This window comes from Silene latifolia, chromosome 4 (genome assembly GCF_048544455.1).
Source record: "Silene latifolia isolate original U9 population chromosome 4, ASM4854445v1, whole genome shotgun sequence".
Lineage (NCBI taxonomy): Eukaryota > Viridiplantae > Streptophyta > Magnoliopsida > Caryophyllales > Caryophyllaceae > Silene > Silene latifolia.
This window is the reverse complement of record NC_133529.1, coordinates 12,416,620-12,433,124: the sequence shown is the minus strand read 5'-3', so window position 1 is coordinate 12,433,124 and position 16,505 is coordinate 12,416,620. Positions and strand designations below refer to the sequence as shown.

The window sequence follows — 16,505 nt, the reverse complement described above, 5'->3', positions numbered from 1 at the left end:
TAAATTATAACACGTTTTTCATCTAAAATTCTTCTAAAGAACCATTTTTGTAACTTGGTGGTTAGAAGGATTGAGAAGTGGGTAATGTATAATATTGTTATGAGCGGGGAAGACTGCAACAAACATGGTTAAGGATACGGATATTTTGGGGATCTGGCATGGTGAAAAGCTCGACTCAATGTCACATTACTACTCAAATGATTACCGTATAATCAATGTTACGAGCGAATAGTAGATACTCCATAACAACAAAGCATATATTAAAAAGGAAAGCCTTGAAAATACAATACAATACAAGTACAAGTACAAATACAAATACAAATATAAGCACACATAACACAATATCGTAGTACATGTTTCAAACTTCCATAACCAAGCAGTTTCATTTATTCCCTTCCATTATATGGATTTGTAATTTAGTAAATGCATTAAATAAATTCTCAAATAAGATGGTCGCACTATGACATAACAATTTCATAATATGTTATACACCTTATGTTTTTCGATTATAAAAATAAGGCATATAAGTTATTATAAAACTGTTATACAACGTACAACTATCTTATTAACAACGAACCGACATCGTCATCATTTGACATGGTGAGCCTCAACATCTCGGGTCATAGCAATGATAAAGTCCATGATACCAGTAGGGTACGGTCCAAGATCCTCAAACTTCTCAAAGTCAATTTGCCATAAAATTGCATCAATTTCACCCTTTTGTACCACATGCAGAGTAAAAGTCATACTCTTGAATTCTTGAAGGAGATCTCCTTCTATTAGTTTATATTTCACCAATTTCTTCTCCTCATCTACTTCTTCTATTAACTCCTTTGCTACACATTTTTTCCCATCTGTATATATTTCGTACATAATATTAATAATTTAATCAGCTAATATAGTTCTTCAGGAATTAGTGTGGATAAATGTCTAGGGTGGTCATGATCAATGTTTTTTGGATCGTTGAGGTGTTGAGGTGCTTAGTATCGAATTATGAAGTGCACCTCAACGATCAATGTTGTTTTTAGTTAGGGAGATCTTTGAATCATAAGAATCATAAGAATTACCTATAAAACGGGTCATCGTCACATTTTGGATTGTAGGATCTTAAATCCTACCATTCGAATAGAGAATTTAACAATTAAATCAGAATGACACGGTCAAATGTACTCAGCCATTTAAACAACACTTAAGAAAACTTAGATTATTATAATAATGCTCTTACATAATGAGTAACTGAGTACTTATAGTTTTTCATGTTATCATTTCCCTTTATTTAAACAATTAATCTCACTATACACGAATATATCCGTGTAAAGTAAAAGACGGGTCAAATATGCTTAAAGTGGTGACATTTTTGGACCCCACCATGCAACTTCTTGCTTGTCTTATGCTTAAAGTGGGTGTATATTTGACCCGTTTATAACTATAGACGGATATCTCCCGTCTATAATGAGAATTTGTGTTATTTAAAGAAAGTAACTCACATTTACTGCATTTCTAATTTAAATATTTATCAAAAGAGTAATTATGTAACGTAAGCCCGTTAGTCTAACAATAATAAAAGTCATTTAATTTTTAATAACTAGGTCTCGTATGCTATGTTAGTATACCATTCTTTTCAAACTAATCTGATTTAATCGAATCGAACTTATAGGATCTCAATCAATCAATCAACTTATAGAATAGAATCGAATCAACTTATAGGATCTCGAATCAACTTATAAGATCTGAATCGAATCAACTTATAGGATCGAATCGAATCAAACTTATAGGATCTGAAGTGAACTTAAATTAAGTGACTTTAAGTCCAAAAGAACGGGGCCTATATACTTTACTGGTAAAATTAGTCGAAATTTATATATAAAATTAGTACAAACAATAAAAAGAATAGATTTTTTTTACCATGAATGTAATTCCAGTGAACAATAGAACCAGGTTTGCCAAATTCACCCTCATGAACATCACATGTATGAATTTTGTGAGGAATAATGCTAGTAAGATGGTGTGGTTTAGTCCCAAATAATTCATGGAACACATCTCCTGAGTGCTTAATGTCTATTTCAACTTCTAACTTTCCTGTCACACCCATTCTTCCAATTATATTATTAGGAAATTAATAGAATTATTATGAAGTAATTATGAAATGAGACTCTTTTTTATTTCAGGTGATAAGAACTCTAACGAGATGCCCCTTTTATAGAAATTTTGTGTGAGGTGTCAATAGGTCTTGGTATAGACGGGTGAGGCGAACAGACGAGTAAAGACCTCTAATAAAATGGGTAGGGGGAACAAGGTGGGGCACCCCCATGTACTTCCCATTTTATGACAAATGGATATTTTGTGAGGGGAAATGATATCCGTCTATACGTATAGACGGATAGTGTCCGTCTATAATGAGAATTTGTGGTGAGGTGTAGTTACAGTGTTACACTATCAACTGTTCCACTCCAATAATTCTAGATTTAATGGTAGACATAATAATTGTCAATTGATTCCGTTGAAAACATGTGATCTTAGGGAATAGTGTTTGTGTGGAACAAGATTACTACCTTAAGTTATTTTGTAGGTCGTAACTATCCTTCTACACTTTGTAATTCACTCTTTAATGCAAGGGTTTGAGTCACGGTTGTAGATACATAATCTAATAAACAGCGCTAATTACTCATAATAATTTAGCGCTCAACAATGAATGAGATAATTCTCAAACTTAAACATGGGAATTCCCAACGATACTTATATATAAAGAAGATTTCAATAACACAACATCAACTAGAGTCTTCACAAGAGTACTTGTGGATGCTAAATTACAAATTAAGGGATAGATGGTTGGTTACCTCCATGATCGGATAGGCTTGTCGTGCCACTTCTACTGCTAATGCTAATCTTTGCTACATCTAAGAGACTAATCTAATGATAGACTAAGTTATAATTGTTGTTGTTGTTTGAACTGTCGTTTGTTTGAATGAAATGCCTCTTTATATAGGCATCACCCGGTTCCTTGGAAACTACTCCTTAGTGGGAGGTGGTTGATAAACCGCCGAATCTTCTTGAAACTTCATATGAGTGCTTATCATGCCACTTAGCCAACGTTCCTCCATTTAGACTTCTTGGACCCCGGTTGTCTTAAATCTTGGATTAACATAATTTAGGCCCAATAACCTTCTTCTTTAGATTTCAGGCCCACATACCCTTAAAATAAGAAATGTAGTACCATAACTAAATTAAGCGCCAACAAATTAACAAAATTAACAAAATTGAGCAAGTTTATTTCAATAAGATTTAAGAGGGAGTTGCACATATAAACAGTTTAAAATTAGAGTGATGTAAATTTTTAATTTTTCGTTTAACCTATTCTAGTTTTAAAAATTAAAATATTAATGTTTAATGTTAAGTATGTTATTATTTGCTCTTAATATTTACAAATTATTTATTATTTTATAAATGGTGTAAAATTATAATTACATGATATTTAATTGTTGCTTAAAATATCCTAACAATAAACGTAAAAAATTTAAATTTAGCATGAATTTATTTTTAATGGTTGTTTAATTTATCTAAAAATTAAAAAAAGCAAAGTTATGTTATGAAATATTATTAATGTAAATATTATATGGATGTCCATATCTTAGAATACTCTAGAATATATTATCTTAGGGAAACTCGTTCCCATTGTATTGTATATATATACCTTTCATAATGGAATGATAATATAGTTTTTGCCTATCTTCTATTCTCTCTAACTTCTCTCTCTAATTCTCTCTTCCCTTGATTTCACAACACATTATCAGCACGAGACTCTACCCTAATTTTATTAAAGAAAAAAAAATGCTTATATGTTGGTTCATTCTACCATAAACATGTCAAGTGTGTTTGAGTAATTTTGTATTTTGCTAGTGGAACCCAATTGCTCGGAAAGGTAAATCAGGTATTTTTATTACAAGCCTATCAAATATGCTTGTGATTATTATATAATTATGGTATACATAATCTGTACTTGATTTTGAGCGATGAGTACTACCCCTTCGTTAGCGGAAAATAATGCGTGGTGAGAATCCTTGTTTCTTCCCTACTTGTTTCTTACATGGAGTAATATTTTGGTGCTGCACATAGTACTCACACAGAATAACGTCTGTTCATTAATCTTTGTTTATTGTTGGATCTAGCAGTTTAATGTTATTGGCGTCAAAATACTCATTCATTACGATATTATAGAGAAAGATTACAAAATACTTACACTTTTTATCTTTACCATCGACATACATTAATTGTAACATAGCTTTTGCATTGGAGCCTTAATTTATCCTTAATTATTCTGGAATTTGATTATGACCATGTTCTCAAATAGGAGTACAGCCTTTCTCAAAGTTTTAATTTTCCTTCTTCCCACAACGATTGATGTAATTCTTTAAAACAAACATTAAATTACGTATGCATCTTTCAAATATGAAGTGTTCTATAAAACAAGCAAGTGTTCTATAAAACAAGCACTAGTATTCTCATTGTATCTTTAAAGGACATGGCGTTTATCAATGTTTATCACTAATTTATGACTTGTCACAGTTAAGGTATACGAGTACAAGGTAACTGCTTTGTATATATTGTATGCTTAGTAATAATTATATTAATTAGTACTTATTATTAAGTATTGCATAATAAATCATGCCGAATTGTGTGAAATGTGGAGTACATGAAAGATAATCTAATGTATTGAATTGTTGTTAGTGGATGTATGTCAATTTACATGTAAAATATGTCAAATGTATATATAAATTTTACCAGTTTTTTATATTATTGGAACTGAATTTTCATACATGTGATAAAAGAAGTTTTGAAAAGGAACATATTATACAATTTTGGGCCTCAAGTTCCAAAAGATTTATTTTACAAAGATGAGAGATATGTCCATATTGTGACATTGGCATGAAGTTCAAAGTTTGAAAGGTGTGTAATAATTTAACACCGTTTCATCAGTACAATATATTCATATTGTATAAGTGTAAGTGGCCAGAAGTCCACGTCTATGAGTATATGAACCGCTGTTCAATTTAAAGCGGTCTTTATGAAAGGCGAATTTATTTGCGACTTGATTCTTGTTCACTGAAGTTGAACAAAGATAATGAGATATGAAATTTGATCCATTTTTTGAAGTGAATGTGACATCTCATAAAGACTACATGCAGCAGTGAGAGATTGATAATATGGCGTTATGATAAGCCTAATATTGCGGCCTTAATTGAGCCTAATGATGTGGCCTTATTGAAGTAAAGAAGCCGTAATTGAGCTTAATGTGTGGCCTTATCGAGCCAAATTTGTTCATTGAAAGAAATGAAAATATCTCATGAAAGTGAATATTTCATGAAAGGTCATATGAAAATACTCAAAGAGTAATGTATTCCTTATTGGAATATTGGTGAGTCTTGCCAACATATACGAGACACATGTTGTGTCATATGTCACATTATTTATCTGGCCAGATTGATTATGAAAGATTGTCCTGGATTGTGGGCAACTAAAAAGGTTGACATGAAATTATTCAAATGTGACATTAAGGCCATCCTAAGGTTCTTATTATACCCGTTTTGATAAACCCAAGTTTATCCTACGGAAAACATAAGTCTTGAAAACTCTCTCGTGTAAATTTATTAAAGGTAAGACATTACACGAAGACTGAGTATATTTAATATTGGAGATCACAGTTTGATTATTATATGGAATCGTTAGTCTCCAAAAAGGGCATTGTAATTCAGCACATTTAAAATCCATCTGCATTATATGTTACTCCCCAAAAGATTTTGTTAATGTATAAAAATGCCCATATAAATTCTCATCGGCGATATGAGAAATTAAGATCTAAGGTGGTTATGGTTTTTACCACCTTAGGGGGAGAATGATAAGGAAAAGTTGGTAAAAACAAACAAGTATATTATCCCCAGCTGGACCTGAAGTTCAGTGGTTTGTTTTCAATATGAAATACATCAATTAGAGGTTCATGAAATTAGAAATGATGGCAATCATTTGCTTATGAAGATGTATTATGATACCACTTTTATCACCTTATCAGAATGTGATATGTTACATTAAAATCTATGACTTAATTATAGACAGTTTAGCCCTATATGTGGTATAGCGAACATACATTAGTCATAGAAAATATATGTAATGAAAAATTAGATTCTTGCCAAATTGAACAATAAAGCACACGTGAAATATAGTGTGAGAGTCATATCGGTTCAATATTTCTAGTAATAAGAAAATGGCAAGTTTTGGGCAGTTGGTACTCCTATAGAGTAAAGAAATTTGGATGTCCTGAAAGTAACATAAATATCTGAATGATAATAGATGGCCTATATAGAAAAGGAATGGTACCAATATATTCAGATATCATTGATCAGTACTGACAATATCACGAGATATTGAAATTATATCGATATGTTTAAGGAACCGATATGCATTTGCGCGCGAAAATTAATGGACTAGAAAATGGGGATCTTATAAGTAAGTCCATTTTGATTGTCGACATATAATCTATGATTATAAATGAGCTCGTGGACTAGATGTCTAGTTATTGACTTGAAGTCAATTTAAATTATGAATATTGGAAAATAAAACTGTACAGTTTGCATTTTGAGTCATCATCATGTGCATATAGAGAGTAAGTTTATCATTGCATATTAGTTTTAATATTTAATATATTATTATTGCATCTTTGTTAGCATATGTCATTTAGAACTTAGTTTCATATCATATGCATGCACATGTTTCATAATATAATTTTGAATGAATAATGTTGGAAAGGAGAAATATATCATGATCTACTCCTTTGAGGAAAACTCCCTTTAGGAGCCTCTTATAAATGATCATCAATTGTTAATGGTTGATCAATTGAATTATTGAAAACTCTTGATGAAATATATAAACCTCTACAATACGGTTGGAAGATATCGTGATTAGTTCTAAAATGGAACATAAAAACTCCTATAGAGTTTATTTGAAATTGTTATTGTCTCAACCTGAAGTTTGAGCATATGAGAATAATGATGTAAATGAGCTTTATGCTAAACATGTGAAATTAGTTTGTAGTCCAGAAGTACCATAACGATAGGAAAATAATGTAGTCAAAATCTACAATGAGAATGTCAATCCATACATATGTGGTTTAGCAAAGAAAATAGCTCAAAGAAATTGGATGATGTATTCAATAATTATCGGATTGATTCTCCTTAATACAAAGAATTAAGGAATGATGACTACACTTTTTTTCCCTTCGACTAGGTTTTTTTGTCCCAATGGGTTTTTCCTAGCAAGGTTTTAACCGAGGTAGCACAATAAGCTCATTGATACGCTATGATTATTAAGATGAGTTATTCTTAACATATAATGTTATGTAATCTATGAAGAAGTTCCCTATCACTATTGTGGAAATATTATTTGAAATAAGATCCAAGAGTCATCACAAATGACTACACCCAGATTGTGAGAATTAAAGAAATACGAAGATTGAAATTATCAAGGATTTGGAGATATCAAGTTTATCAACTACAATGGATCTTATTCAACGTTCGAGAAGTTACGTCAAAGTATGGTTCATTTCAAGATTTATCAAGTTATGTAATCATCAGGGGGAGTTGACACGCGCTGTACTCTTTTTCCTTATCCATGGTTTTGTCCCACTGGGTTTTCCATGGAAAGGTTTTAACGAGGCAGCTATTATTATGCGTGTTTGAAGATTATTGTACTCTTTTCCGTTCTAGTATTTTTTCCCACAGGGTTTTTCTAGTAAGGTTTTTAACGAGGCATCTTCTTCAATAATGGACATCCAAGGGGGAGTGTTATGAAATATTATTAATGTAAATATTATATGGATGTCCAATTGTCTATATCTTAGAATACTCTAGAATATATTATCTTACTTTAAACTCGTTCCCATTGTATTGTATATATATACCCTTCATAATGGAATGATAATATAGTTTTTGCCTATCTTCTATTCTCTCTAACTTCTCTCTCTAATTCTCTCTTCCCTTGATTTCACAACAAGTTAATGTTTGTTATGCTATTTGCATTTAATGGTTCAATTTTTTTTTCTTTTTAAATAAGAAATAATGACGTGACTTTCTATAATTGGTGACGTGGAATTTTGGTTATGCAAGGCGGCATTTAGTAATGCGAGATGACATTGTCTACGTGTCTTTTAAGGTTTACCCTTTTAATATGTTTGCTGCCCCAAAATAGGTTTCTCCGGCCCCTGCTTTGCCGTTTGATACGTTTGTTATCTGACTTACTAGAATTGAGTGGCTTTCCCTTGGCACCCTTGGTCCCTTGGTCCCTTGGCTTATATGCCTTTGGGATTAGCTTTACTTGGGTTATAAGGTTAAGGTCTCAGATCTGATTGCGCATTAACTCATTTGTTTTGTTTGTGCTTTCAGCTCTTTCTGACTGATCCAGTAAATTACATCATAGAAGAGAGAATTTTCAAGATAGTCTCTACGCCCATAAAATCCCGGTTCTCGTATCAAACGTTCACGTTGGTCATTTATTTTTACTGAAAGCGTGAGGACAGACCCTTCTTGGGGTCATACCATTATAGGTGCACAAAACGCAGCGCTTTTTTAGGCATCCCTTATAGCCAACTAGAAAAAACGAATCCGCTTGTCAATTCTTGGTGTAAGACTCACTCGTCAATTCTTGGTGTAATAATTTTAAATTATTAAATTAAATTCAGGTGTGATCAGTCTCATCCGTGTAAGAATTAGGAATTCTTCTTCCAACTCGTCCCAGAATGGGCGTTATGGCAAAGAACAAGAAGAAAACTAAAGAAGAAATTTGTCCGATAGTAACAAATGGTGCTTCCACGAGTTGACATCCCATCCAACCTAGTAGCCGGCGACCTCTTCCTCACGATTCCTCACTTCATTGGCCCATCTAGCCCACTTCATAAACTTCACTCACTGCATGCCTTTTAATACTTCATCACAAAAAAGGCTCGCTTTACTGCTCTCATATCGCCCTCGATCTCAAACCAAACACCTAAGAATAGGTCCGAGGAAGCGCCTTAGGTCCGGAGGTTTTAAAGAGCTCGCATATTTATTAGGACAAGCAAGGTTATGAAATATCTCGATCGCTAGTGAGAGGACCCATAATACCACCACTTCTTGCTCCTGTGCATCTATACAAGTTCTCGGACGAGGTTTTTGAACAGAACTTCGATAGGCGAGAGGTGTAAGCACCGCGAGGTGTGAAGCGATCTCGTACTAAACTAAACGAAACGACCATAACCAACTAAAAGAAAAAAAGAAAGTCAACCTATTCCTGCTAAGAACTTTTTATTAATTTTAGGTATATTTTAGGCTTAGCTAGGTAACAAGCAAGCTCTTAGGAAAGAATCTCGTTCAAGAGACTTTTTTTTTCCAGACCGAGAAAAATAAAGGGAATGGCTCGGCCATCTCGCCTAGCCGAGCCATAAAATTAAAACTAAATAAAAGAAATCTATAATCTATAAATGAATAAAAAAAAAGACTTTTTATGTATGATCAGATTCCAATCTGTATGATGTAATAAAACGTATTCCTACTTTGGAAACATTAAAGAAAACATTAAAACAGTCAGAATATTGAGTTTATGGATTACATTGCGACGGATTTGGACACAAACGGAGTAGCCAGTGAGTCCTATAGGGAAGCTCTGGCGCTAATAGGGGAGGTGGTGCCCAACAGCCCATACCCTTCCTTACTTAATTGCACCTACTTAACCCAACAACTGAACTTCTCCCCTAAGGTGCATCCCAAAGGTCTATTCTTAATACTCTTATTTCATAACAAAGAGGATATAAACCATAAAAAAGTCAGTGAGGCGCGCCCAGTAGAGAGAAAATAAACGAAGTGTGCTTTCAAGGGGGATCCGGGCAAGAGAGATCATACAATCGGGGGTCTTAGTAAAGCGTAGCGTGGTCTTGTCCAAAAGCGAAGCGTGTAGTCATCCACCCACTCATCCATCAGTCGTCCAGCCAATCACCCACCCGGTCAGTCAGGAAGAAACCAACGTGCTCTAATCCTCTGAGCTACAGGCCCCACCCCGCCTCCACTGTATATGCTCCCGGTAGTATCCTCAAAAAAAAGGAAACTTTCCTCTCCCCAGCCATTTCATTTCGGGTTAAGAAGATATGAAAGCGCGTTTCTCTCTATAAGAATAAGAACGGTGCATTCCGATGTGTGAAGTGGGAGAGAAGGAATGTCATAATTGGGTTTTTGAATAAGACGACCTTGTTTTGGGGTATATCAAGGTTCAGTCGACGGTTCATATTTCGTCGACCAATCCTTCCTAATTCGCATTTTTGCTGAAAGAATTTTTTTGTAATTCTTTACATAAAGATTCCGAAAATACCGGGTCCCCCCCTACACAAGCAAATTGTTGATAAAACTCCAAAATGGCATTTTCCTTTGACCCAAAATTTTTTTTATCTTTATCATTCAAGAAAGACAAGAAAATTTCCGGGTAACAAACATTATCCAGAATTTCTTTTAGATTCGAACCCACAATGCCGGATATTGAAAACTAGTTTTTCAAAAAAGCAAGAAATTCGATCGACGAGATTTCACGTGAAAAAGTTGCTCCAAACCCGTAAATTTTTGTGTCTTTCACTTTGAGGTTATCCTTTGAATTTTTCATTATTTTTCAGTTAAAAATGGGAGTTTCGGAGGAGCTTCTCCCAATTATGTCTGGTAATAAAATAGGGCAGCTTGCTCTGACCAAGACTCCACTTTTTACTCTGTCCATGGAGCGTATGAATTTCCTGGAATGTAGATAAACCAAAAGAAGGAATGAAGGGATAAGAATAGGAATTAAAGTACCATTGGAAAAAGGGGCACCTGTGGGAACATCTCTACTGACGAACCATTTCAATAGTACGGGTGCTGCCGTGCCACAAGGCACGACCATGGAAGTAATGAAAAAGAAAAAGTTATGTAGTTGGACCATCTGCTCTATCCGTTTGAGAAAACTAGAGAAGATGAAAGACTAAAAAAGAAAGTGTTCGCAAGGCAGTAAATGAGAAATACAAGTTTCCTAGTTTCATAGGAATTAATGGGAGAATGGCAAATTGGTCAAGTGGGCTGTTGGGCACCACCTCCCCTATTAGCGCCAGAGCTTCCCTATAGGACTCACTGGCTACTCCGTTTGTGTCCAAATCCGTCGCAATGTAATCCATAAACTCAATATTCTGACTTTCTGGAAGTTCTGTAAAAGCAACAGGAAGAATTGCTCATATTAATGTTAAAAGTCCATGTGTATGTGGCGAGCCGTTAAATCAAATGGTAAAGAGACTCTTTCCAGAGCTTCATTATGATCCTTTAAATTTAAAAAGTCAAAAGAAAGATCATAAGATAAGAAAAGCTTTCTCTGTCTATATTGCCTCTATAATACTATGTCTTATTTTAAAAGAGTCCACATCTATATATGGAATAATGTATGTTTTATAAAAAGAAAAAGAGAGGAGTCAGAATAAGATAAGAAAGTAGCATAAAGCGGGGAATAGTCTGTCTCAAGTAGTACAATAGTCCGTTACTCGTGAAATACTCCACTAATCGGAAGAAGATGCTACTATATTTATAGATGTGAAAAAACTGAAATATTCGAGTAAACTCCTTAAATTTTAAAAGTTGGCCATACGTAAAACGGATATACATTAAATTAGTGTAAAATAATTTGAAATGGTATTGGTTGTAAATAAAAGATAACTTTACACTAATTTAATGTAAAATTGCCTAAAACAAAAATTCAGATACTTAACTTTAAGTCTTGATTTTCGCAGTACGCATTTTACTCATCTCAGTACATCTGTGACCATATTACCCTTTTCATTTCCCCTCCTATTTTCCCTCTCTAACCTCTCTCTAATGTTTTTCTCTCTAATGTCAATTCATTCATCTAAAATTTACTATACACAAATAAATATGTACTACCTTGATAAATTTTGTACTTCGTCCATAAATTACACATACTGTATTCATAAATTTTGCATGTACTACATTAAAAAAAAAGACATTGAGTAAAAAGAATAGAAAAAACAAAGTAATTGCAATACAATACATTGATAAAAAAAAATCCAACAATGTACTACACAACAACACTTCAATTATGTCCAATGTTCACAAACAACACCACTACTACAGTACTACGTATTGGCCATCACTTCGTCGGACACTACTTCGCCGGCAACCACTTCGACGTGACCCACTAGACCGGCTAACCGTAAAACACCCATCAATCACCGTAAAACTGCCCCTCCATCGAACAAACAAAATGCTAAGCCCCCATCGAACAACTTCGCCGTTAATCACAGCCTCCGTCACCGTCGTTGGACGCCGTCCAACCACCATCAACCTACACCGGCGACGCAATATTCTAAAACACCAACAGCAAACCCGCCATACACTAACAATTTATCAATTTAGACATAAAACCCTAGTTAAAAGGAATAAAAAAATAAAAAAGGAGTCAATCAAATTATTTATATAGGATTAATGAATTAAATTATTGATAATTGAAGAATTTTTATCGAGATTGAAGAAGGTTGGTTTTAACAATAGAGAGAGGAGGTAGAGAGAAGGGAGAGAAAAATAGGGGTGTTCATTGGTCCGGGACCGGATCGGACCAAACTCTCTGGACCGAAGACCAAAGAAGGGTTAAGAGGTGGACCGAGGACCGGACCATATTAATATTGGTCCGGTCCGGTCTGGACCATAAAAATGTGTGGACCGGACCGGACCGAATGGACCAAAGTGGACCAAATATTATTGTCATTGACATGTTTTAGCATATAAAATTAGAATTCGTGAAGTTCGTAACGATCAAAATAAACAACATTATTTTCTTACTACATTTAACTACATAATTATACATCTTATAATTAGTGTAAACAAAGTAGAAAATAAAATCAATAATATTACAATTTTTAAACTTCTTTTCTTACCTAACTTCGGTCAATGGTCCGGTCCGCTGTCTATTCGGTTTGGTTCAGGACCGGACCGAAGACCAAAGTCAAGTAAATAGGTGGACCGTGGACCGGACAAAATAAAAGTCGGTCCGGTTTGGTCCGGACCACTGAGTGAACAGCCCTAGAGAAAAATAGGGTTTGTGTGTTTTTAGTAAGGGTATCAAATAGAAATTTTAGTGTAAAAGGTAATAGATGAGTAAAAGTTGTACTACGAAAATTCCGTAAGTTTATTACTCAATCCAAACAAGTTCAAACTCAAAGTATACACATACATATACACATACTAAAACATTTATTTAATAAAAAAATTAATAAAAAAGAGTTAAAATAAAACATTAATTCTCTTATAGTAAATTATACTAAAGTTTTCATTAACTAATATAAACGGTTATTTACTGCTAGTTTTGCTTAAGATGATACTATGCTTGTTAAGCTTAAGACTGCTCAAATATCACCTTACATGGGTATATAAAGACAAACCTTTTTACTTCCTGCAAAAAAAAAATAGACAAACCTTTTACCTTTTCCAATGAATTTTCCTTTTGTCCTATTCATTGTTGTCAGAATCGCGATTCGATCCGACGATTCTACGATTTTACGATCCAAAAATGCTTGACCGATCCTGGATCCTACGATTCTATCATAGTTGTAGAATCTTACGATTCTATTAATTTGAAATTTTCTAGAGATGGGATCATAATACGATCCTACGATTTTACGATCCTACGATCCGACTCCATAATAAAAAAAATTAATATATATTTTTAAATAATGACACCGTAAAACCCAAATTTCGTGTAAGTTGTTCATACAATGATACTAAATTCATTAATTACCAATATTTTATGAATAAATATTAATAAATAAGTGTTTTGATTTTCAATTATATGTTTTTACCAAATAAAAAATTATATTTAGTGATGATGGGGCATATTCTGCACCCGCTGACCGAGTCAACATATTGAGCAAGGTCAAAGATCAAGAGACAGCAAGTCAACATGTTAGACCGCCTAACCGACGCAGCCTGTCGGCCGGTCACTTGGGTCTCGGGTGGCAACCGGCCAGCCGGGAGACATATCCGCGTACTCATATCCAAGACCCCTCGGCATGGAGTCAACGGGGCCCGCCGTGCTGCCATGGGTCCCGACCGAGGGTAGAAACGGACTTTCCACCGCTCGCCACTTGGCCCACTTGGCCACTACGTGACAAAAGGTGAAAGTCTATAAGTACTCCTCAACCCTCATTGAGGAAAGGATCCACAATCTAACCTAAAACTCACTATTCATCTGGTATAAACTCCCTTATCTCTCTACAATATACTTTCTCAAGTAACATACAACTTAATCCCTCTAAGTTCACTGACTTGAGCGTCGGAGTGAGTACGCTCGGTGCAAAGCCGAGCCCTCAGTTTGTTCATCGTTTCAGGAGAGACCGAGAGGAAGAGTCAAGGCAAGTAAGGACATCCATTCACCAAGCTTGCGTGGTAAACAATACTGCTCTGGAATTATACCCGGAACAATTGGCGCCGTCTGTGGGGATAGATACTAGAAGCTAGTCAAATCCCTCACAAAAAAAAAACACAAAACCCACCCAACAAGCTAAGAAAATGTCAAAGCAACAAGAAATAGTCAGGATCGACGAAACCGAATTCCGCCATGATGATACAACCCTCAATTGGGATTGGGCGGTCCCCACCGCCGAGTAATTCACCCGCGTTCGGGATGCCAATAACACCAGAAACACCGCTGCCCACCGACCAAGTCACTATCATGGGACATGTGGTTGATGCAGCTAAACTAAAGCTAATCCTGGACCTAATGGGTAGCACGCCGACTCACACTGTCACGACGACAAGAGCGGCGGCACCCCCACAGGAGACCAGGGTCCAAAAAGTGACTCCGAGAAACTTGAACGGAGCATTGGAGGAAGCTGACCATGTCAAGACGCCGGGGGAACCCAAAGTGCCAGTGGCAGACCTGAGTCCTTCCCGCACTCGCGGGAGGACAGAGTCGCCGCGGCACCAACGAGGCCTGCCCCAGAGGAGTGAAAGAAGTCCGACTCACCAGAGTCGGAGAAGAAGTCCGACTCACCAGAGTCGGAGAAGAAGCCCTTCCCGCCACGGGGAGAGGAGCCGGACTAAGGATGCGAGGAGCCGATCGCCGCGTGTCGTTCGACACGTGGTCAGACAGCCCCTCAGTGACTATGTCCTTGAGGTCCCGGTGCCGACTAAGCTAAAGTTGCCACCCATATCATACAAAGGAGAAACCGACCCAACCGACCATGCCGAGGCTTTCGAGTCTTATATGTCGGTGTGGGAGCAACCTGATGAGGTTTGGTGCCGAGTCTTCCCAACGACTCTGCATGGGATGGCACAAAGTTGGTACAAGGGGCTACCCGATGGGTCGGTATACTGTTATGCCGACCTAAGGGACACATTTTTGGCCCGGTATTCTTGCAATAAGAGGAGGGCCGTCGAGACATCGGATCTCCTGACTATCAGACAGGAGGGGGGCGAGTCTCTCCGAAGTTATGTAAAGAGGTTCGATGCCAAGGTTCATCAGATTCGTGAGCTGAACAGCGAGATGGCGGCCTTCGCACTGATGAAAGTCCTCCCAAGAGGGGTCTTAAAGAACGAGCTCATCAAGTGCGGAGGCCTGAGCCTAGACTCCGCCAGGAAGATGGCCGACCAAGCCATAAAGGTGGAGGACTATCACAAGACCTGGGTAGGCCACAGCGAGGCCGGGCACCCAGAGAGGAAGAGCGCGAGAGGACAACCGGATGAAAGACGCCGTGACAATAATCGGTCACGATCGACAAGTCGGCCAGAAATGAGAACTCGGCGGGCGCCGAGGGGAGTTCGGGACCGTACTACCAAAAGCGGTACAATGGTCACACCCCCTGGTCGTATCGATGCCGAGGTCTTCTCCCCGAGCAAGAACGAGGGTCAGAAGTGGGAAAGGCCTCCCAAGGCGAGGGGGACGGTGACACGAGCCGATCTTGTGAGTACCACGGCCACACCGGTCACATAATCGACAACTCGTCGGCATCGAAGAATGCCATTGAAGAGCGATCCTAAGGGGAGCCTCGGAAATATGTTGCGGAGGCCAAAAGACTAATACCGGCGGCTCAAATAAAAAATCCGTCTTTGAACGGATAGGAGTAATCCATGTTGTCATCGGTTGCAACGAGAACGGTGGGTCCGCTCATGGGCACAAACGACACCTGAACGAGCTATATCAGGCCATCAACTTTGTGCCCAAAACAGCGATCCCCGCTTCCAACATCCCCGATATGACTATTGGGAAGAAGGATTACGAGGGAGTCATCGCCCCGCACAAATGACCCACTTGTAGTCCACTTGGACATAGCCAACCACCTGGTCAAGAGGTGCCCGATTGACACAGCGCCTACATGAACATTATGTTCGGGAGTGTTTTCTCAATCTCGGTCTCGAAGATCGAGGACTTGAGCCCCCGCACCATCCATTGTACGATTTTTTCCGGCGGCTGGT

The 16,505-nt window shown here is 36.8% G+C and overlaps 1 protein-coding gene across 1 annotated transcript; it reads right to left on the bottom strand.

Annotated features, from left to right (window-relative positions):
* Positions 1-236: 236 nt before the first annotated feature.
* LOC141652964 (MLP-like protein 31) lies at positions 237-2,169 on the bottom strand. Its single transcript, XM_074460591.1, has 2 exons — positions 1,906-2,169; positions 237-854 (listed from the first exon to the last, which is right to left on the bottom strand). The coding sequence occupies exons 1-2, from the start codon at positions 2,090-2,092 to the stop codon at positions 589-591; spliced, it is 453 nt and encodes a 150-aa protein (XP_074316692.1). The 5' UTR covers positions 2,093-2,169; the 3' UTR covers positions 237-588.
* Positions 2,170-16,505: the final 14,336 nt, after the last annotated feature.